General features: G+C 37.5%; 3 protein-coding genes across 3 annotated transcripts; 1 reads left to right on the plus strand and 2 right to left on the minus strand.

Moving 5' to 3' along the window:
* Positions 1-8,528: 8,528 nt before the first annotated feature.
* Positions 8,529-8,981, minus strand: LOC116872354 (keratin-associated protein 15-1). Its single transcript, XM_032865529.1, has one exon. It carries the CDS (start codon positions 8,979-8,981, stop codon positions 8,529-8,531), a length of 453 nt encoding a protein of 150 aa, XP_032721420.1.
* Positions 8,982-12,477: 3,496 nt separating this feature from the next.
* LOC116872404 (keratin-associated protein 14-like) lies at positions 12,478-12,993 on the plus strand. Its single transcript, XM_032865569.1, has one exon. The coding sequence runs from the start codon at positions 12,487-12,489 to the stop codon at positions 12,991-12,993; it is 507 nt and encodes a 168-aa protein (XP_032721460.1). The 5' UTR covers positions 12,478-12,486.
* Positions 12,994-20,143: 7,150 nt separating this feature from the next.
* On the minus strand, positions 20,144-20,719 carry LOC116872355 (keratin-associated protein 13-1-like). Its single transcript, XM_032865530.1, has one exon. The coding sequence runs from the start codon at positions 20,666-20,668 to the stop codon at positions 20,144-20,146; it is 525 nt and encodes a 174-aa protein (XP_032721421.1). The 5' UTR covers positions 20,669-20,719.
* Positions 20,720-23,691: the final 2,972 nt, after the last annotated feature.

Raw genomic sequence — 23,691 nt, forward strand, 5'->3', positions numbered from 1 at the left:
TTCCTCTGCCTGTCATTCCCTCTCCTTGTGCTCTCTTGTGCTCTCTTTCTCTCAAATAAATAAATAAAATATTAAAAAAATAGAGCTCATGTCAAGTTTTATTCTTCATAAAGCCCATTTTATACATCAAATATTGTTGTGTATGCAACAGAATAATAAAATATACATAAATACTGAGTAGTTAAGTGTACCCATTGAAATACAGGGTATCTTTGGGGGTTAAGGAGAGCAATGGACAGAAAAATAAATCTTAATTTCTCATAAAAGAATCTGTACAAAACTGACATATTTCATGATTTTTGAGGAAATAGAATGAATTTATAATTAATTGACCACAGCTTCAAAGCAGGCTGGTACTATGAGCTTGAGCAATTTAGGATTTATCATTATAGACTTTATTACTTTGTTTCAATATGCAGCAAAAATATTCTGAGGATGACATATGAAAGAGCAAAATTAAAATGTTTCTTATTTTTAATTTTCTTGCTTGTTCTTTCTGTGTTCCCTCTATAATTATGTAAAATCCAATTACTTAAGTCAATATCATAATAGTTAGAAATCTCTAATTTAGTAGTTATGAGAATGTAGTAGCCAAATGGGTTTACTGGGAATGCACTGTAATTTATACAAGAAAGCCTGCTCTTTACTTAGTTCTTCTGCATGAACATTCCTATTTTTGTGCAGATATGTAAATCTAGGTAGGATCTTTCTCCAACTGTATGTAATGCCATCCAATTCTTCAGACTATTTCTTTCATATTATTGTTCCTCAATTTGTGTTCCACTTGCCCAAATAAATATTCTTAAATATTTCATCATATGTCCTGCCATATCCATTTGGGATTTTTTTTAAAGCATTCATTTACCTTTTGCAGAGATTTTATTCATAAAATAAATTTGTGGAAATGCAATTTGTTAATGGCACAGATTCCTAATAACCAAATCCTACATTATCTAAGATCTTTGAAAAAAATAATGTTCACTATTTCCTTGATGTCAAATGCTTGGAAACGTTATTAAGTCAAATAGACATTTTACTACCTAGAAGATTGTTGACAATTCACCATCATCAAGATGAGTGCTCTCTTGTTTGTTTGTTTTTACTCTTTGCATAGGATTATATGTTTTTTTAATAGAGTTTTAAAAGTAGAACTGAGTTTATAATATAATATTGACTAGCTGTGTGACTTTGGGCAAATAAATTTCTATGTACCTAAGATATCTTATTAAAAAAACGGACAAACAAATAAAACCAAATATGAAAACCAACTCTTTGTACTGTTCTATGGATTATAAGAATTTATTGCTATAACATGTATAGTTAAAAATAAAAGCCCACAACATTTTGACAAGTGTTTTTAAAAATAACATAAAGGTGAATAGACTAATGACCTCAATTTTCACAACTTATTTTTATTTTTAGGTATAATGATGAATCAGTTGCTAACATTCTATTAAATGAGACTCTGAAAGTAATAAATTATGTAGAAGATCACATTTCTGTCTTAAGGGTTCCTTTCAGACAAGGTGGCAAGAGTGGGAAAGTAGCATAGAGCCCATAACTACAAAAATATTTCTAGTAACTTTTGGCCAGAAGGATTCCAATGACAAAACATGAGGGAAAAAAGTGAATTAGAAATATTATTGCAGGGGTGCCTGGGTGGCTCAGTGGGTTAAAGCCTCTGCCTTCAGCTCAGGTCATGGACGCAGGGTCCTGGGATCCAGACCCGTGTTGGGCTTTCTGCTCAGTGGGGAGCCTGCTTCCCCCTCTCTCTCTGCCTGTCTCTCTGCCTGCTTGTGATCTCTCTCTCTCTGTGTCAAATAAATAAATAAGATATTTAAAAATATTATTGCAAATGAAACATCAACTAAAACAACCAAGTAAAAGTTCTTATTTAAAACATGCTCCCCCAAAGCACATTAAATTTAGGTGACAGAAGGAAATTGTAGAATTACTCAGAAATTTCCACTGTTCTTCAGTTCCTTTTGTCATCTAATCTAAATTTGTTAGCAAGATATCCATGGACAAATAGCTTTTCTAGTTCAAGCTCTTTTCCAAATGCAAACTTGCCCTTCCTCAGACAAGTGCTTTGCACACTGTACTTGTCCTATTTCATTTTCTGTGACTTTATTCTGCCTGATCAAATGCATTATCCTCTAGGTCCTAACTTGAGCTTCACTTCTTCTGGGAAAAGTCCTTCAATCTCCATCTCTTTTCTCGTGAGACTACGCAGGTCTGATTAGAGTTATAGTTAATTCATAATATTGATAGTCATGTGCCGAATTCCATTACATTGTTGCTTAAACTTACATCCTCCAGGACTTAACATAAACTCTGTCATGTAGCCGGGACAAATAAATATTTGTTTAATGACTTGTTTTCTTGTATTTGAAATATGAATCTCTTTGAGCAGATGCTTGTTAGCATGACATATTTGGTAGACACAGCTGAAGAAGTTCAAAGTCAGTAGAGTGCTCATATGATGAATTGAAATGAGGTGTTGAGATACTTAAAGAGTGAAACCCGTGGTATCAGCTTCCAAGCTTCAAAATGAAGAAAGGTAGTTTATGATCAGCTCCATCACTGTTGGTTGATAGAATTGAAGTCTTTTTTTGTGGAGTACACAGAATGAGTCAGACAATTTGAAGAAAACCCTGAGAATACCCAAAGATATTAAAGCAAAGTCCATAAACCAGGAATTGGTCTCAGTTGGTCTTAATTATCTGAAAATATAGTGAGAAGATAATCCAAGTCTTGCTATTTCTCCTTGGTCCAGGATGATCAAAGAGTGAGTATGATTCCCATAGAGAACTTAAATGTTCTGGGACTGAGAAACTGGTCACAAAAAATGCCATCTTTTTTTCTCTAATTACAGTTGAACAGGTCATTACAATTATCAACATCATTACAATTACTACATTTGTGTGTGATAGTGGAATAGTATTTACCAAGTAAGTAGCTCAACAATATTTTAGATTTATGAAATATACATGCATTTATCCAGTAGCCATCACTTATAACACCTTATTCATGCATGGAGTAATACCATGTTTTATTTTCACTGCCCTACTTCCATCCCAAATAGGGGATATGTTCAGTGTTCACGGTTAAGAACTATCCCAAGCACCTCATTCCCCAGACGCCATCTCAATCAGTGGTCCTAAATGAAGAATAATTTTGCCTTCTGCAGACAATTGGTAATGTCTGGTGACATTTGTGATTGTCACAAGGGAATAGGGTGTGTGTGTGTGTGGAGGGGTTGGTGGCGCTCCTAGCATCAGGTAGAAGAGGTCAGGGAAGCTACAAAATATCTTACAATGCACAAGACACCCCTATCCCAATGCAAATGCTAATAGTGCCAGGACCTCTGGAAACTATAAAGAGAATGAATGCTGGGTTAAAGTGCAGGAAGCAAAGCAGAAAGGTAGAGAATGATAAAAGAAGTGCATGACAAAAATGGGGTGGAGTATGACAAAAGCTAATGAGTGAAATAAACATGAGAAATATCATGACCAGAAATAGCATAAGACGGGCAAATAGATTATTGGGGGTGGGGGTGGGGGAGGAGGGAGGAGGTGCCTGGGTAGCTCCGTTGGTTAAGTGGGTGACTCTTGGTTTCAGCTCAGGTCATGGTCTCAGGGTTGTGAGATGGAGCCCTTCATTGGGCTCGGTTCTCCACAGAGAGCAGGGGTGGGGTCTGCTGGAGATTCTCTCTCTCCCTTTCCTTTGCTCCTCCCTGCTCGCATGCTCTCTTGCTCTTTCTAAAATAAAAAAATGAATCCTTCAAAGAAACTTTTCTTGGAAATAAATTCCCTGAACATTGTCCTCTACCCTAATACGTCTCATGTGCACAAATAGCCAGAGTTGTGTTCCTAGCAGGACTGCATTACAGAGATCATTAGCAGAGAGGAAATGGTTCTTAACAACACACACAGACATGTATTAAAAGGTTTCCATATTCCAGTGGGCAACTGTGAAACTGCTAGAAATCTCTCTTACAAATTAGACTAAGAATCTGAAAAATGGGGGCTCCTCGGTGGCTCAGTCATTAAGCATGCCCCTGTGGCTCAGGTTATGATCCCAGGGTTCTGGGATGGAGCCCCGCATCTGGCTCCCTGCTCAGTGAGAAGCCTGCTTTTCCCGACCCCACTCCTACTTGTGTTCCCTTTCTCATTGTCTGTCTTTCTCTCTGTCAAATAAATAAATAAAATCTTTTTTAAAAAAAGAAAAATTATCTTTAAAAAGTATGAAAATAATTTTATAAACTGAGAGGAAGATTATTTACAAGTAAAATTTTAATTTACTCCTGCTTAAGGTCTTATACACTAATTTATACTGTATATGCTATGCAATAGATACCCTCAGCCCAGATTTTAAGAGAACGGAGATTGTGGTAGATAATTTCTATGTGTCAGCTGGAGTAGGTTATGGTGCCTACTTGCTTGGCCAAGAACTAGTTTTGCTGTTCTTGTGGAGATATTTTGTAGATTTAATTTTCATTTACAATCAGTTTTCTTTTAAAGAGATTATTCTAGGTAATGTGGGTGGGCTTTGTCCAATTAGTTAAGGCCTTAAGAGCAAAAACAAAATTTTCTCCTAGAGGAAGAAATTCTGCTCAAGATGGCAAATAGAAAGCCTGCCTGAGTTTTCAACCCCCTGGCCTGCCCTAGGAGTTTTGGACTTGCCAGCTCTCACAGTCATATGAGATAATTCCTTAAATCTCCGTGTGTGTGTGTGTCTCTCTCTGTCCACACGTATGTCCCTTTCTCTAGTCACATCCTCAAGAGAAGACACAGCCAAACCATTTTATAGTTTTTGAGAATGTTTTAACCTTCAAGAGAAGCTTAGGCATTCCTAAGGTTTAGACATTCATAAGGGGGAGAGATTTATTCTCAAGTAGTTCATTCTGATAAAATGATATCACCCCTCCCTCACAACACACACACACACACACACACACACACATACACAGTACTTCTCATTTCTTGTGAAGGGAGAGAAGGTCACAAGTACCATCCGTGGACAGTGTGGTGGCTTCCCAGAAGTGGCGACAGTAATCTTATCCTATACAATAGGAATATTTTATATAATAGGAGCTCAACAAATGTTTGTATAATGAATGCCTAACTGAAAAAAAAAAAACCAAAACAAAAAACAAAAACTGAAGCAATTAGATGAATAAAGTCACCTAGGAGAGAATATACATCTCTCAAAACAGGAGCTATGTCATAGATTTCAACTCTTTTTTAACCTTTCTCTTTTCTGTCCGGCAAAAATGTTAATAAAATATATGAAACAAAATATATGAAAAAAATATAAAACAAAACAAAGAATGTTGACCAAATGAAGACAGTTGAAAAGTACAGGATGCATTTGCTAAATGTGCCATGTTAATAAAAACAATGGGAGGGGCGCCTGGGTGGCTCAGTGGGTTAAAACCTCTGCCTTTGGTTCAGGTCATGATCCCAGGGTCCTTGGATCGAGCCCCGCATCGGGCTCTCTGCTCAGCAGGGAGCCTGCTTCCTCCTCTCTCTCTACCTACCTGTGATCTCTGTCTGTCAAATAAATAAATAAAATCTTTTAAAAAATAAATAAAAAGGGTGGGATACCTGTGGGATTTTGTGCTTAGTGCCACTGAGGGGACAAGGCAGAAAATTGTTTATGTTTCTTGGAGGCTGTGAGTTACAGTGACTAGTATTCCCTGTATCTCTCCCAAAATGCTGCAGTGAGCCATCAGCGTTGGCTGGGTGAAAAGAAGCTGCTCTAGGAGCAAACTCTGCTTCCATGGATAGGCAGATAGTGTGTGTGTTTCCTCTCGGCCAAGAGGTCTGTCTCTAGAGCAAACAGAAACTAGCAAAAGAAAGCTGGATAGGGCGTAGCTCTGGTGGTGGGAGGGACAGAGAGTGAGGAACTAACGAGAAGCTGTGGAAGAGTGTGGTCACTGTCAGGTGAATGGTTCAGTACAGAAGGTTCCAGGCAATGGTGTAAGGTGGTAAAAAGATGCTTTCTGGAAAACACACCACAGTCTCCACTAGGGAAAGAGCCATTATTCAGACACCTGTGAAAACTGAGGATCTTCAACAGCAAAGACAGATTCACAAATAACACTAGCTAAGTGAACATTTTTATGTCCCTTTGAACACCTTTGAATATCAGCCAGTGTGTTAGTTAAACAAAATGAAATACAGCCAAACTTCCTGCATGAGGAGAGGATGCTGGGAGTTTGAGCTGTTGACTCCCAAGAGAGGTGTTAGAAGTGAGATTCTAGGTTCAAATGGTGTCAGGGCAGGAAATTGATTGGGACTGAGCAAACTTATTATGTGATATTGTAGGACTGGCGAACATAGCAAAGAGAACATACTGGCACAGGTCTCTCAATAAGCAAATGGTTGCTTACTTTGGGCTCTGTTTTTCCAGGTCTATAGATCACTTTGTCCAGTAAGTGAGTCCATAAAAGTTTCCTGAAGATTACAGTGAAATGATTCATTGGTTTAATCTTACCTTTTCCCAGGAAAAGTTTCCTGAAACAAAGAAGTCACGTTGGCACAAGTAGTCTAAGGCATGCTGGAACGGATGACCTGAGTTCTCATTTTCTTTCCTCCTGTCTTTTCTCTCTGGCTTGAATAGGAGAAATTGGGAGCAGCATATTGATGGAAGACAAGGGAGAGCAAGGAGTTTAAACCAAATGATCATGTCACCAATGGTCTGTCAAATCACATGACAGGCCTAAATTAAAGAAAAAGGGAGGAGGCTCGATGTAGCTATAATGTTGATTTTTAATTTATAGTGGATTGAAATTAGCTACTAATGTGAGATAAAGATGTTTCTTAATATCTTAATGTGATCATAGATCTGCCCATGGAATTGTTCAGAGATCCAGGCTAGTTAGAGCCCTCAGGTCAAGTGCGAAATTCAATATCATGAGAAAGATGAAGCAATTTCTTAATTATACCCTATTGGGTCTAGCATGTTTAATACATTAGTTATATTTAAAATCAAAGATGGCCATCCAGTAATTCTCAATTCTTTCTCATATTCAGCTGTAGAGTTAGAGTTTCACTCACTGAGTCCTAGATAGGGTCTGTTTCAGGAATTAATTTTTTGACTTAATTAAGTAAAAAAAAAAAGATACTGAATTTAATTCATGAAAAATTCCATCTTTTTATTTATCATTTCACCATTTATCACTATTTTGCCTTATTATAAATCAGAATAAACATCATAGAAGCTATGAAAATGTAGTTCTCACACCTCCCTCTGCAGGGAAGATAATTGACTGACATCTCTAGTCTCCAGTCTCTGAATCTACCACCACATGCATGCCAACATCACACCGTGCCCTCTCCTTGGCCAGTTACTGAGCTTGGCAGGGATACTAAGGCAGGCCCGTCTCTGTCTGTGAGACAGGAACTACTTTAATGGATAACTTATCAAAGCTTTCTTGGATCTGCTCTGAAGAAGGTTATTCCAACTCAACATTCCTTCTTTGCTTCTCTCTTTCCTTCACTGAATTCAAATCTTCATTGTGGTCTGATGACTCTCCCAGAATTCTCCAGCTACCTCTCCATATTCCCTGACAGGCATTTTCTCTAATAAATTTCTTTTGGCAGATATTTCTCAAAGGACTACAACTAACACATTAGATCAAGATTTATTTTTTTTTTAATATGAAATTGTAACTCTTTGGGTTGTCAATGATGAGTTTTATGTGATTTCCTCACACATTTTTCCCCCTCACACTTTTTTTGAAGTCCCTGTTCTTTGTATTCCTATTGAAACTTAATTTTTTGTCCCCATTATTGCACTTGCTACATGAGAGTAAATTAGAATGGTATGTGTGTGAACTTCATGAAGGCAGGGAATTTATTCCTTTATTCAGGACAATGCCAGATCTATAATCAAAACTCAATAAATATCTTTGCAGTGAATGCCTAACTAAACACAAAATTTTCTAAAGCAATTAGATAAACAAATTCATCTATCAGGGTACATAAATCCTTAACCTGTATGATATGTCACATATTTAAATTATCCTTTAAATTCCTTGTTTTCTATTCAGTAACATATTAATAAAACCTATGAAACAAAAAAACAAAACAAAACGAAAAGGTGCTTACCTAATGATGACAGTTGAAGGCTCTGGCTACATTCAACAAATGTACCATAGGAAAAAGAAAAATGGAGTGCCATAATTCATGATACAGAAAAATTTATTTTAAACGCCAGTGCTATTTGAAATATACTTAAGTGAAAGAATCCTAAGAGAAAAATAAGAGAAAAATCTTGGAGAGGAATGAAAGGGACTCTGAGCATTGACTTAAAAATGAAAATCCAAGATTTATCTCATATGACTGATTTAGAAAAGGTCACAGGCCAAGGTTACTTTGTCCACAGTGAGTCACATACTCTGGGAGAGATGGTGATGGCAAGTGCTGGTGATGCAGATGGTCAGTAATCGCAGATATTGGACAGGCTACATGTTAAGGTTTCATAAGGCACAGACACAATGGTGAAATGATGGGGAATATTTAGCAAGTTGATCGAAAAAAGCGAGAGCTAAAGGCTCGTTGGTAACAAGTTGACTGGCAACTCCTGGAAGTAAAGTAAGTTGGATGACTGAAGCTGGACCCACAGCCCAGAGATTGGAAACCAGTGCTTCCACAATGAAGAGACCCAAGGCCAATATTTCCACATCCCAGAGACCCCATGTAATTTGTTTGACAGGGACTGAAGAAGATGGAATTCTTTGGGTGGAAGCAGGATTTCTGGTAGGATCTGGCTCCAGCACAGGACGCCCTTAAGCTGGTAGGCTCACAGCAGATCTTCTGATAGCCACCGAAGACAGAGGAGCCCAGCTGGCAGGTGCTGGGAGAGTAGACTACATTGCTGGGGTAGAAAGAATTATAGGTGGAACATGGGTACCCCAGGTAACCTCCAAGAGAGTGGGAGGAGAATTTTCCAGGGCTGCGGTTGTAATGCATGTCAAGTTCTGAGTTCAGCTGAGTTGCAGAGAGGTTTGCTGAGTGTGACTGTTACCTTCTACTGGATGCTTATATAACCTAGCAATGGGTTAGTAGCATGTGCCCATTTTAATAAGAATGCTTAACTAGTCTCCAGTCAAAATGAAATACATTAACCTTCAAAGACCTTTTTTTTTTTTTTTTTAAATGAAGGCAGACTTTTAAATGAAAGAATTTCATTAGGTTTTCAAAGCAATTGTTTATGAACAAAGATGTCATCTCTCATTCAACTAGCTTGGGTAGATGAATATAATTGTATGGTAATTGTCCCTATAAGATTGGTGTTTTATTTATCCTATCCCTCAAGATATTGTATTGAATGGGTAACACAGTGAGAATTTTGTTCTGTTTAAAGTTCTAAAAAAATACTTTGTGGTCTGGAGGGCAAATTTATTTTGTCCCAAGTTTAGGAACCCAGTTGAGAACAGAAAATAAAACAAAACAAAACAAACAAAAACCAAACCAAACCAAACCAAAAACCTACAATCCTTAATATCTGTTTCATTTTCCAAATCTTCTAAGAACTCTTAACTGGTAAGAAAGCTAAATGTGTGTCCTACATATTTGGATTTTGGTTTTCTTATAGCACAAGTACCCAAGCTGCTTTTGTGTGTTCAGGTTTTTGATTTAAGAATGAAGGATCCAGGGGCACCTGGGTGGTTCATTCAGTTAAGTGTCTGCCTTCAGTTCAGGTCATGATCTCAGAGTCCTGCGATCCAGCCCTGTTTGGGGCTCTCTGCTCTGCAGGGCGTCTGCTTCTCCCTCTCCCTCTGCTGTTCCCCTTGCTTCTGCTCTCTCACTTACGCATTCTTTCTCTGAAATAAAGTAAAGTAAAATAAAATAATAAAATAAATAAAATAAAATAAAGTGCACAGGGGCATCTGGGTGGCTCAGTGAGTTAAGTGTCTGACTTCTGCTTAGGTTGTGATCTCAGGTCCTGGAATAGAGTCCTGTGTAGAGCTCCCTGCTCAGTCATGAATCTGCTTCTCCCTCTCTCCCTGCCTCTCTTCCCCACATACTCATGCTCTTGCTCTCTCTCAAATAAATAAAACCTGAAAAAAAAAGCATAAAGTGTCCAATATTTGCAGGAGTACATTGAAGATTACATTGTAAAAATACTGAAGTTGAAGAATCCTCGCCCTGAAGTTGACTTGCTTTTTGATAGAAGTCATGGATAAATTACCAAAAACTCTTCATCCCCATAAAGTTTAAGTAAATTTTTGATAGGGTTGATGTTTTGAGAACAGAAGAATAAGGACTACACTTAAAAAAATGGACTTTTGTTCTCTTAGTTTCCTTTCATATGGTAGGAATTTTACTACAGAAGGTAAATAAAATCAAGTAATTAGAAAAGTGTCTACCCCATGTAGACTTCAAAGAAAGATCAAGTGTTGGAAGAAGTCATAGTTATAAATGATCTTTATAAGTTGAAATGGGGTGGGGGGGAATCAGAACAGATGATAATGTGAAATAAAGAATGAATGCCTGTGGGACATCTGATGTGACACATGTATCAAGTGACATATAGATACTGCCTAGAAGACTAGTATTATAAGTATTTTTCTAAATCCTCCTATCAAGTGCATCATTGATGACCACAAGTAGAGTAGTGCATGGGTGTGGGAGATGGCTTAAAATAACCTATTGAAATGGGCAAACCTCATAAGACACCCATCTTCAAAAACCGATATGTTGTCCAATGGAAATGAGCTGAGACTTACTCTAGAAAGAACTGAGATTGCTAGGTGGAAGTTTTAAAGGAAGATCCAGTTAAAAATCTACAACAAGTCACTTTTGTAGATAATGAGATTTCCATCTTGAGGGGACTGGGAATACCTTGTCAGGATATTATAAATGTGATTCCAGTCTGGTAGAGGACTGGGGATAACTGCCAAACCCCCAAATTGTAAACTTTATGGGACTGAACATTTTGAATAGACAAAATGGTTTTCAAGTATTTTTCATTTATCATTCTTATCAGCTATTTCTGTGGAATAATATTCTATGAGTCAGATATTAAGTAATTTTGAACATTCTTTTCTCGACAAAATGGAGGCTTTTGCGCTCCAACACTTTTGTTCGGAAGCGGAAGGGTATGCTTTAGAGTGAAAGGGATGAGTCAATCAGCCCAGAAGCCATGGCAAGATGAACCTTCTCAACCAAGGTATCAATCTTCATTACCCTACCATGTGGAAGTGGAATACAAGTCATAGAACAAGAAAAAATATGACCATTATTTTAGAAATTTTGCAATACTTGTCAGAAACACCTGAAAACAATTTAAGTCCAAGTGATGTATGTTGCTTTCCGAGGCAAGGAAGAATCTCCTTAAGACGGCTGCTTTGGTCCAGTACTTCAAGGCAATTACCTTATAAACTTTCTTTAGAACAAGAACATTTTCCAGGTTCTGGGGAGCTTTTTTAGTGATAAGCACTGCCTCTGATTAGAGATAGAAATACATGGGGAATTTTTGCCATGTTTTGTCATTTTTAATGTTTTTTCTTTTTTTTAAGATTTTATTTATTTATTTGACAGACAGAGATCACAAGTAGGCAGAGAGGCAGGCAGAGAGAGAGGGAGAAGCAGGCTCCCCACTGAGCAGAGAGCCTAATGTGGGGCTCAATCCCAGGACCCTGGGATCATGTCCTGAGCCGAAGGCAGAGGCTTAACCCACTGAGTCATCCAGACACCCCTTTAAGGCTTTTCAACATCTTAGATGAATCTCCTCTAACACTCCAGAATAATATAAAACAACTTCAATATTTAACTTATACCAAAGTAAATGCTTACACAAAAGAAAAGAAAAACTGAGATCAGCTCTTACCAGTCTGCATACGGTTTAAGCAGGAACATGGGAAATGAGGGGATCTCAGTTAATATTTCACTGAAGCTGTTCAAATTGAGAGCTGACTTAAAAAAAAAAAAATCCTCCTACATCTTGCATATTATCACTGCTGCTTTCTGATGACACTATTCATTAAGTAAACTTGCTTGGCAACAATCAGTGTGTGTTTTTGTTTAAAAGAAATGACTATGACTAGATCAGTTAGTTAGCAACTTTGCTATCCAGATGGCAACAATTTTGAGACAGATTGTGAAAGGGGTATCAATTATTTTTAATTAAGCCAGCTTTCCTCATCCCAGACACTGTCTACCTCTGAAGCAGTACTTTGAGTGATCTGCTGGGTGACCTTTGGTAGAGGGAGATGACTAATAGCTTTGAAGATTCAGCACTATTACCTGAATTCCAAGGCACAAACACTACTGCACTTTCCAGTTGTAAAACCACAAACACTACATATGTTTGATTATGATGATCTTTTCAATTCATTTAAAAGCAGAAGGTAACCTGTTTTTATGTGTCATGTGGGTTCACACCCGATGATAAGGGTATATAAATGCCCCAGTCTGAGAAGTGACATTCAAACTCAGAAGCTTCTCATTGTACAACACATCTCCTGCCACCATGTCCTACAACTGCTGCTCTGGAAACTTCTCCTCCCAGTCCCTTGGGGGATACCTGCGCTACCCAGGATCTTTCTGCGGCTCATCTTACCCCAGCAACCTGTTCTGCAGCACTAACCTCCAGTCTCCCGGCACATACCAGCTGGGCTCCTCCCTCTCCAGTGGCTGTCAAGAGACCTGCTGTGAGCCCACCAGCTGCCGGACGTCCTACCTGGTGTCCAGACCTTGCCAGACATCCTGCTACCCCTCGAGGACCTCCACACTTTTCAGTCCCTGCCAGACAACTTATACAGGGTCTCTGGGCTTTGGCTCCAGCGGCTTTCAATCTTTTGGTTGTGGCTCTCCCTCTCTGGGCTTTGGATTGGGTGGTTTCCAGTCAGTGGGCTGTGGTCCCAGTGCCTTTTCATCCCTGGGTTGTAGATCCAGCTTTTACCGTCCACTCTACTACTCTTCTAGAAGCTGCCAGTCTGCTTTCTATCAACCAACCTGTGGATCTGGCTTCTACTAATCTTATGTTGGAACATAATACCTACTATGTCTAGAAATTTACCACAATACCAACTATGTCAAGATCCATGCTATCTATTGATGTCTGTCCTTATCATTAGCTTACAAATTTGACTTCTATTGTGACCTTCTATGGTTTAGAAATAATTTGCACTTCAGTAATTGGAAAATACATTCATGGAAGAAAATGTTGAAGCAACTTTCTTATAGTTATATATGCAATATTGAAATATGTTTCTTTTTTAATTTTTCTTAATATCTCCTAGTTATTTCTCCTAATACATCTGTTTCAAATTTTACAAAATGGAAAAATCTAAGTTTAAATAAAAGTATGTTACATGACATTCACATATATGTTTTCGTGTTATTAGTTTACTCTGTGTCTTCAAAACTACTTCTAAATATCTGACTGAATATTTCTGTATTTGCATTTATCATTCAAAAATGTTTTATTTAAGGGACTCCTGGGTGGCTCAGTTTATTGAACATCTAGCTCTTGATTTCGGTTCAGCCTGATCTCAGGGTTGTGAGATTGAACCCCATGTTGTGCTCTGTACTTAGCACAGAGTAGGCTTCTCCCTCTCCCTCTGTTCCTCCCCACCCACGCTCTCTCTCTCTCTGAAATATATATATAAATATATAAATATAATGTATAATATATATATATTTACTTTAAAATAAAAAATAAAATCATCAACTGTCTTTTTGGTTTGAAAGAAATTGTTCTATCTTTAATCTCCACTCCATACCTTCATATGATAAAACCTAGAAACACATTTTTAAGACTACAAAGCATTGTGGCCTTTTGTTCTGTATGGAGTTAGAAATTTCAGTGTTTTTATATAAAATAATTATAAATTATAATGGATATTAAATACACTACAGAATTTTGGAAGGAAGGCAACTCTAATAAAATATATCCTAAAGTACATGCAAAAGTGGAATGAAGCTCTCCAGTCAGAAGTTAGACGTTAGTGAGTTAGATTTGGTGAGGTTCCACTCACCCCCACTCAATTGACATAGGAAACCAAGTCTCGAGTGTTGAGTCACTATATGGTACACTTGAAACTAATGTAACACTGTGTGTTAACTATACTGGAATTAAAATAAAAAGTAAATGATAATAATGATAAAAAGAAATCAAGTCTCTAAAGGAAATATCTAACACATTACAACATTTATTGGTAAATAGCCCCACTATAGTCAGTCCTGTAGGTTTGATGAAATCCCAACTTGCTCCTGCTCCTTGGTTGTTCAGTTAATAACACTTGTTTGAAAACAAAAACAGAACAAAACTCAAGACCAGTGCAAATATTCTGTTGTTCCAGCATTCAGCTAGACATCCAGGCAGCTGATGACCTGGAAATCAGTTCTGCCCCAGACTTTTATCCACTAAGTCAAGGACTACACTACTAAAGGCACAGATAACTAGATTCTCACCAACAGGGTAACCATATGTCTTGGTTCATTCTGTTTGTCTCAGCATCCTGTCTCCTCTGGTAATGGTCTTAGTTTTTTTTTTTTTTTTCTTTGTTTGTTTGTTTTTTGTTTTTGTTTTTGTTTTTTTACTTTTTATTTATAATGAGTGATAATTGAATTAACGTCAGTGAGATTGGTTTGGGAGACCTCCAACTTCAGTCATGCTTTTAGCTCATGGAGTATAAGATGTATGCATAGTGAGCAGTGGTTTTACTTTAACCAACGTTAAATCTGGAAGAAGACAAGACTTCTCCTGTGCTTCTTTTGTTCATCCTTTTTTGAGTAAAATAGAACTGTTACTTTTCTGTCAAAGACGTGTGCAGAGGGATCATTGAAAGACAAATTACACTCACATACAAGGGATAGGACTGCTTACACATGCATATCCTGGTGGCAGGTTATTTGCTGTCTAAAGCAGCCCATAAATACTGATAGGGTTCTTTCCGTAGGCTGTGGCATGCAATAATATACAACAAGTGACCAGTAGGTGGAGATAGTGAGGAATTTGAGAATTACCAATGGGTTGTGCATGAAGTAAGAGCAAGAAATTGAGGCTGCCACACAGCGTATAAAGAATAATTTACATGCTCTTGCTGGAGTGGCTTGACCATATATTATATTGTTTAAACCTGCAACTGTTTTGTCTTGGAATATCTTTCTTCTTTAAACTTTGCAAAAATTTATTTTTAGGAGCAATGAGCTAAAATGGAAGAAGTTCATATTTAGTGAAAAAGTGAATAGGTAATTTCTGTTCCTAAAGCAAGTTGATGGTGAATATTTCATTTGTACAACAATTCGATGCCATTTACTATCTACCATGGGGGTCAGCAATGTCACAGACCACATGAAAATTCAGAGACAATTTTTCTGAAGAAGCAACAGTAACCAGTTCAAAAGAAAGCAGAAGTGTTCCTTGAGTTTTTTTTTTTTTTTTCTGTGTACGCATGTGTGTATTCACTTATTTTGTATTTGTGTAAGTGGGTATGTAAGTAATCTTTATACCTAATATGCAGCTCAAACTCACGACCTGCAAATCAAGAGGTGTATTGTCTTCCAACTGAGCCAACCCCCCGAAAGTAGTTGTTTTTTTTTTTTTTTTAAGATTGTGATGAAAGAAAAACTCTCTAAGGAAGCCATTTTAGACTTCTTTCTAAGTCAGCATGACTGTACATAAACTTTGTTCAAACCAGAAGTCTGATTTATGGCCCACCACGCATGCATTGTACACCTGCTTTGTGAATGAGTAGCCTAAAGGAAAACCATCTTGTTCTTGAGATATCAATCAGTGCTCCTACTCTCCAAATTCCTTGATGTTAAAACCTAGGATTTCTACCTATATGCTCATCTACAATTTTTTGAGCTTTTCCAATATGTAGAAAAGCATATTATCCTATAAAGACTGTTCATTCTCTGGAGCACTTTCTTTCTCCTGAAGATCCTCTATCCTGGGCAGCTGTCCTAATTGGGGCTCTATTTTCTTCCATATTGGAGTTCTCTTCCTGGTAAATTTACATCACCAGCTGCTTCCAAAGATGATGACTTACCATTAGCAGTTGCAAAAGATTGTTATTAGATCACTGAGATGCATACATTTTCATTGAGGTCAAATAACTATTCTAAATGATTTTCACTCACGTTAAACCCTAAATTTTCCTGTGCATGCAAAACAACACACACACACAAAAGCAATAGCTGTGGATGTGCTCTTCTATTAGCAACAGAAAAACTTCACTAAGGATTAGATGAAGGCAGTTTTATGTCCATATTGTCAAAGGCTTACACAGAAAATGAACTAATTCTAATAAAGATTTGATTTCTTCATCCATTTGAATCTGCCACGTCAAAATATGCTTCCTTGTCCTGTCGATTATTTTAATCTGGGTATTTTTAAGAAAATGCAGACACAGAAGAAGATCTGAAAATTGAGCAGAAGTTACCCTTTTATAAGAGACATTTATATTCATAAGGGAAACCTCTGTTTGTAAGAGTGCCACCTCTGTCCCACCGCATGCCAGGAAAAGGGGAAGGACTCAACAGTCCAGAAATCTCAATTTGCGTAACAGCTTCAGCCTTGTTTACTGGTCTTTTCCTGGTCATCTCTATAACTGACTCCCTACCCCCAAAATCTTCCTTTGTCTTGAGCTACAGATGGTATTTAAGCTGATGGCTTTGGCCATTTCAAGGGGTTACTCCCCACCTTGGAGTTATACAATAATTATTAAACTTTTGTTTTACTCCAGTTCATCTGGTTTTGAAAAATTTTTTAAAAGATTTTATTTATTTATTTAACAGACAGAGATCACAAGTAGGCAGAGAGGCAGGCAGAGAGAGGAAGGGAAGCAGTCTCCCCGCTGAGCAGAGAGCCCAATGGGGGGCTCGATCCCAGAACCCTGGGATCATGACTTGAGCCAAAGGCAGAGACTTTAACCCACTGATCCACCAGGTGCCCCAGTTCATCTGTTTTAAATCAATTTAATTATTAGACCAGCCAAAGAACCTCAATAGTAGAAGTAAAATGTTCCTTTCTCCAGCACAGTAAAAGAATCCAAGTAAAGTTCATAATGCTCTATTTGACAATGTTAATGTAAAATTATTTAAAAAGGTCAACATCAAAGATAAAATTATTGGTTGCCTCAGTAATGATAAAAAGTGTAAATCTGGAAAAGGACAACATCTTGGTAAAGACAGGTAAGATTCCTATGAAGAAGAAGTAAGAGTTGTTAAGTATTGCAAACAAATAACTCATAATTGTATCCAAACAAACTGTAATATTCTGCTAATGAAAGAGGAAGTTGTAGTTTTAAAATTTTAAAAGCATTCATGAATATCCACAGTAGGTTAGTTTGGTAATCAATGCTTTTCTTTACCTCATAAATCACATCTGTTGTATTATTATCCTTGTGCCTTTGTGTTGCTGGTTTTTAGGCTGTTAGTATACTATTTTATATAACAAAGCACACACAAGAGATTTTCTTCTCTTTCTTGATTGGGCTACTACTCTGCCATGCTAGATTCTAAATCTTCCCTTCCCCACCCCCCAAAGACACCTATGGTACTTCTGTGCAAACAGTAGTATTAGTAGTCCTTTTCTTTACTCAAGGACTTTCCCATGATTTTACTCAGATTGCTTCCACTCCTTCAACCCAACTCACCAAGATGGGACTGCCGTTTACAGTTTTTGGGAGATATCACAAGATTTTGGCAATTTTACTGTTTCTCTTTTTTAATTTTCATAGAAAAGTTTCTAGAAACAGCAGTGTTAATGTTGGGGAATTTGAAAGAAAATTAAGAAATCTGGCAAGTTATATAAGAATCATCTTAATCTTTTTATTTATTTTCTTTTTCAATTAAAACAAAGATTTTATTTATTTGACACACACACAGAGACATAAACAGAGAGTAGTAAAAGGAGAGGAAGAAGCAGACACCCCCTGAGCAGGGAACCCAATGTTTGATCCCAGGACTCTGAGATCATGACCTGAGCTGGAGGCAGAGGCTTAATGATTGAGCCACCCAGGCACCCCATTTTTAAAAGTTTAAACAAGAAGTTGATCATCTCTAATTGCTGGTATTGAACTTGAATATACCAAGAGAGGTGCGAGAGTGCTTTTTTTTTTAAGTTATTTTTGTTCATGGTGTTAGTATTAAAGACAGGAACATTGTGATGTGACACTAATAATAATAATTAAAGTGAGGAATATAGGATTTGTCACAGCACTCAGGATTTCCACAGATCTTTTCCTGAGAGGTAGTCATATATTTCTCCCTCAGTCTTTTATTAAGTATTATAGTTAATACAAATATTTTCAAATAAAATTAGCTCACCTTTCCTTCACGCATTTCTCCTAAATGCTAAATTTGTTTTCATTTCTACTCTTTATTCTGGGTACTATTCATGAGGCTAATGAAACAAGATCCCATAGGAGTTGAAGCCTATTATATGAAGGAATTTCTGTAATACCAGGGGTATTCAGCTACTCTTTGGCTAAACAAAGAATTGTATATTAAAAAAAAACAAAACAAAACAAAACAGGAAGAACAATAAAAGATAGATTCAAGAGGTCAGATTTTATAAGATCTTTGATTTATAAACTTTGGCAAGCTTCTAATCCTTTTGAGTTTTTATTCCCTTATGTCTGGAAGGGTCTATACGACACAATGTTTATCTTTCTCACAGGAATGTTTGAGCATTAAATGGAAGTGGTATATCTGATACCTCTTGTGCCCTACTTTATATCCTCATTCTCTCGGTGGATCCCAGGCACAGCTATAGTGAACAATTTCACCCAGACTCCAACTCTCTTTGAACAGAGTTTCTCCACCCAAACATAGCATTTCCTTCACTCTCTCCCTGAGCTACTCTGAGATCACAGCCAGGAAAACAAATGGAACCCATGTGAATCCTCCTTTGTATACTGAATGTCGTTCCAGGAAATTAACATACATCTGGCTACAACACTGAACCAATGAGAGATGGAGCTGATGGATAAATGCTTCTGCCTGTTGATCAGATCCTGGGGTAAATAATTCTGAAAGTCATTCTATAAGTCCCTAAAAAAGGCCAAGAAAGATTATGTTCCCATTGTCCACTGTAATATTAACTAAAAAATGTGTCCCTTTATGAGATTCTCCTCCCTGATTCTTTAACCTTCCATTATCTCCCATACCTGCTCCCTGGGATCCTTAGACCAAGGAAACCACCTGCACCCAAGTTCTTGATTTCAGTTCTATTTTGCGGAGACAGAAATTGAGGCTAATATTAATAAACATAAATGTTTGTTCAACACTGCTCATGTGTGTTGCTCTTAGCTTGAAAGGCTGAACCTTGAAGAAGCATCAGGAGGTTATTCAGACTTCCTTAACCTTTCTTAGGTAGGTTCTCCCTACCTAAGATTTTGAAACTCATATACGTTTATACATAAGGGTCAGGAACACACCACTTGTGGTAGGCAGGGATCATGGCACTTAGACTAACCAACAAAGAGCATACATAGCGTCTATCCTGGGAGTTAAGGTTCATCTTTTTTCTGCTGAAAATCCACTCAGATGCTAGACTCTGAAGTACGTGTCTATTGATGTATAACATTACCTTATAAATTATATCATATTCTTGTTGTCTGCATTTCTAGTTTATGTACCAATTTCTTTGTTTTCCTTTATCAGCAAAAATTCATGACCTTTATTCTCAGCCATGTCACTGACGTTGAGATATGCAAAATATGGACCTTCAGGAAATGAATTCTCCCCACCAAGAAACATAAAGAATGTCAACAGATATTTCTGCAAATCTATCATATTGCGTGTCCAAACCCAGTATCAGAGTCGTATTGATCTTTACAAAAATATCCCAAATCCATGAAGCACAAAACTGCAGGCAAATAATAATAATAAAAAGAAGATCAACAATATATTTGAGTGCCAGCTTACAAAAATTTATTAGATTAAAATGTTAATTTTTAATTACTTTTCAATGAAAATCCAATAGCATATATTCCATCAATTGTACAGAATTTAGTTCATTTGAGATTATTCATTAAGTTCAGTTGGCCAAAATTCAGTGCTACAAGAAACTTATGATTTAGGAATAGAATAATAGTAGTAAATGGTGGAGTTGAAAACGATGGCTGTATAAGTAGAGACCTCAATTTCAATACTCAAACGCATCTGGATCCTCAAAAAGTTGCTCTATAAAAGCTAGATCCACAGGGTGACCTGTAACACAATGACTGGTAGCTCCTAGAGGTGAAGTAGGTTGGGTGGCAGAATCTGGATTCATAGCCCAGAGAAGGGAAGCCGCAGATTCTAAAACCCAGGGGTCTGAAGCCCTGGGATCCACAGCCCAGTGAGTAGCAGCTTCTGGATCCATAGCCCAGGGAATGGTAGCTGCTGGATCCAATGCCCACAGACCCGGGGTAAGCAGTCCAGCTGGGACTACAGAGTGAGGAGGTCCTCGGGCGGTAGCAGAACATCTGGCAAGGTCTGGACACCATGCAGGATATCTGGCAGCTGGTGGGCTCACAGCAGATCTCCTGACAGCCACTGGATGGGGAGGAGCCCAGCAGGCAGGTGCTGGGAGAGCAGAGGTCAGTGCGGTAGACCAGGTTGCTGGGGTAAGAGCCACAGGAGGATCCTGGGTAGCGCAGGTAGCCTCCAAGGGAGCGGGAGGAGAAGGTTCCAGAGCAGCAGCTGTAGGACATGTTGGCAGGAGATGTGAGTTCAGCTGAGTGACCGTGAGGAGATTCTGTGTTTGAATTTCATCTCTGGACTGAGGTGTTTATATACTCTCAGCCACAGGTGTGGCACACTACAGAATCACAGTTCCTATGTTAGATCTTCTCTTTTGCATATGTGTAACTCAATAATACCCTTTGTAATTGCAGTTGAATAGTTTCCCACATTTGGATTTATGGGTGCTATAATTTTGGTGTTACAGTCAAAGCCAATGAACTTCTCCTATGTCAGAAATACCGTGATTGTTTGACATTAATGTTCATCCCATCATGATGAGGAAACACCACAGCCAGGAGAGCTTTTCCTTCGGCTTATGTTATCTGAATTGGCGTCCTGTGTATCAACATCTTTCCGCCTGGATGGAGACTTCCTGGAATGATCCAACTTGTCACCACACTCTACAAGCTCCAAAATTACCTGCTGGTAATTTGTTATGGTTGCAATAGAGAAAGAATGCATCAAGTAGTGGTTACCCAGTGTGTCTCTTATCCAGTGAAGAGAGAACAAAAATAGATAAAACAAAGAGACAGATGGCTAGACACTGACAGACACCTGGCCACATATCTAAAGAAAAGGTGACAACAAAAGGGCTCAGCTGAAGCAATCCCAAGGAAGGTCAATGTAGACCCATTTTCTAGGCAGTCAAGAGGGAAATACTAGTGTGCCGAGGGCAGGCAATAGCTGAAAGAGAATAGAGAAAACAGAGATTTCAGCCTCTTTTCTGGTGTAATCCTAAATGATGATCTGTTCCATCCCAGTATCTTTAGAATTAGAACCTTTCAAACTTAGTATTTTTATGAAGAGTGATGTATTATCCATTTTATCATCTACATTTATAAATATCCAGGGCTTCTAATGTTTTAGAAAGTTTTAGTTTTTCACTACTTGGGTTTCAAATGATTTTCTGGCACTTCCACAACCTGGTACCACCCTTCATTTTCCTACCTAAATGTTTCTTTTCCAGGTCTCTTTTCCTCTGGGGGTACATGAATCTGTTTCTCTTTCTCTCCTTTTTCTCTATTTGTCCCCCTACCATTTTTCATTCTTGTTTTTTTTCTGTGTTTAAGTTTGGTTTTCTCCATTTTTCTTTTCTTCTTCTTCTTTTTTTTTTTTTTTTTGGCCATTGCTTAACTACAGATTCAATTTTTTTTTAAATTTTGATAATTTATCATATTCTTTCAGTGTAACTGGCTGCATTCTAAGTTCAATGTTAAAATAAAATCAGTGAAAAAGCAAATAAAATAGGGGTGCCAGGGTGGCTCAGTTGGTTAAGCACCTGACTCTTGGTTTGGGCTTAGATCATGATCTCAGGGTCATGGGATCAAGCCCCATGTCAAGCTTCACCCTAGGTATGGCAGCTGCTTAAGATTTTTTCTCTCTCTCTCTCCCCTTTGCACTACCCACTCTCTCTAAAAGTTAACTAATTACTTGATTAAAATCAGCTAAATAATATTTTAAGCCTGGGAGAATGTACTATTATGGTTGATGGCAAAATTTTATTTTACCAATAAAATCATAATAAACTCACAACAATAATGTTAAAAGTATTGAATTATTTCAATAAAGTTTATAGCAGTTTTAAAAGAAACATTGTAGACTTTCTAGAAGGAAGAGAACTGAGAAAAGATGTAAATGAACCCAATTCAAATACCTACTTTGTGAGTCCTTGATTTTCTGTTCATCAAAATCAGAATTTCTCCTTGCTTTTTGCCTGGCTCAGCAAGTAAGTAAAGGGTCCTATTGATACAATACTCTGGATGTTATGATTTCCCCAATTTTTCTGTTTCCAAACACAATTCCTTAAAATAAATTTGGTCAGAGAGTACAAGATTTCAGTCATGTAGGATGCATAAATTCTGGGGTTCCAATATACAATATGGTAGTTGTAGTTAGTAAAACTACTAATACCACTTTTATATACTTAAAATTTGCTAAGAAAGGCGTTCTTAAGTGTTTTAACCACCCATGCAAAAATTGTAACCATGTGAAATGGTGAATATTTTATTAGTTTGATTTTGATAATCATTTCATGATGTAGACTTATGTCTAAACATCACATTGTATACCTTAAATACATATAGGCTGTCATTTATACTTTAATAAAGCTGGAAAAAAAAATAATATTGAAGGTAAAACTTATGGGTTAAAAGAGGAGCATAGATTTATGAGGTAACCCATGAAGTTTAGTGAATTTATTTTCAATTACTCCAGGCTCCTTGTATAAGGATCATTCTCTGACAAGAGGTATTTTTCTCTTCTCTTTTCCTCTAAATTTCTGAAGCTTCATCCGCATTAAGTTAGTATAAATTTCAAAAGGATTTGTTAATTCCCCACCTGTAGACTAATTCATTAACCTTAGACCCAGTGAATATATTGTTTGTTCTATTTAGCATAGAGCTCCACCATTTTTTGAACTGATTTATTTCTCAACAACTAAAAATTGAGATATTTCACATAGAATTGATCACTCTGGGCTGTGCACCCAGTGACATCTAGTCTTTTTTTTTTTTCTTTAAGATTTTATTATATTTATTTGACAGACAGAGATCAAAAATAGGCAGAGAGGCAGACAGAGAGGGGTGGAAGCAGACTCCCCGCTGAGCAGAGAGCCCAATTCGGGGCTCAATCCCAGGACCCTGGGATCATGACCTGAGCTGAAGGCAGAAGCTTTAACCCATTGAGCCACCCAGGTGCCCCGACATCTAGTCTTGTTATTGCAAAGTCCCATCACTAGGCTATGAGCAAAATTGTTTTGATATTTGAATCATGTTTCCAACAGAATCTCATCCATAGTTGAAAGTCGCAACTTTGGGCACCCACCTGCTGCTCTTCTTCAAATTGCATAACAGGCTGGAGATCTTTCTTTTATTAATTATCTAGGTTAGACATCCAATAAACAAAAGCTAATACTTTTAATTTAAAGATTCTAATACTATGTATTATTATTTATAGTGACAAAACGTGTTATTATCCAACATAGATTAGAAGA

This window comes from Lontra canadensis, unplaced genomic scaffold (assembly GCF_010015895.1).
Source record: "Lontra canadensis isolate GAN:19392208 unplaced genomic scaffold, GSC_riverotter_1.0 scaffold29, whole genome shotgun sequence".
Taxonomy (NCBI): domain Eukaryota; kingdom Metazoa; phylum Chordata; class Mammalia; order Carnivora; family Mustelidae; genus Lontra; species Lontra canadensis.

Excerpts from the sequence above, each read along its gene's own strand:
- LOC116872354 (XM_032865529.1), bottom strand. The coding sequence starts at position 8,981 with ATGCATTACAACCGCAGCCCTGGAAAATTCTCCTCCCACTCTCTTGGA.
- LOC116872404 (XM_032865569.1), top strand. The coding sequence starts at position 12,487 with ATGTCCTACAACTGCTGCTCTGGAAACTTCTCCTCCCAGTCCCTTGGG.
- LOC116872355 (XM_032865530.1), bottom strand. The coding sequence starts at position 20,668 with ATGTCCTACAGCTGCTGCTCTGGAACCTTCTCCTCCCGCTCCCTTGGA.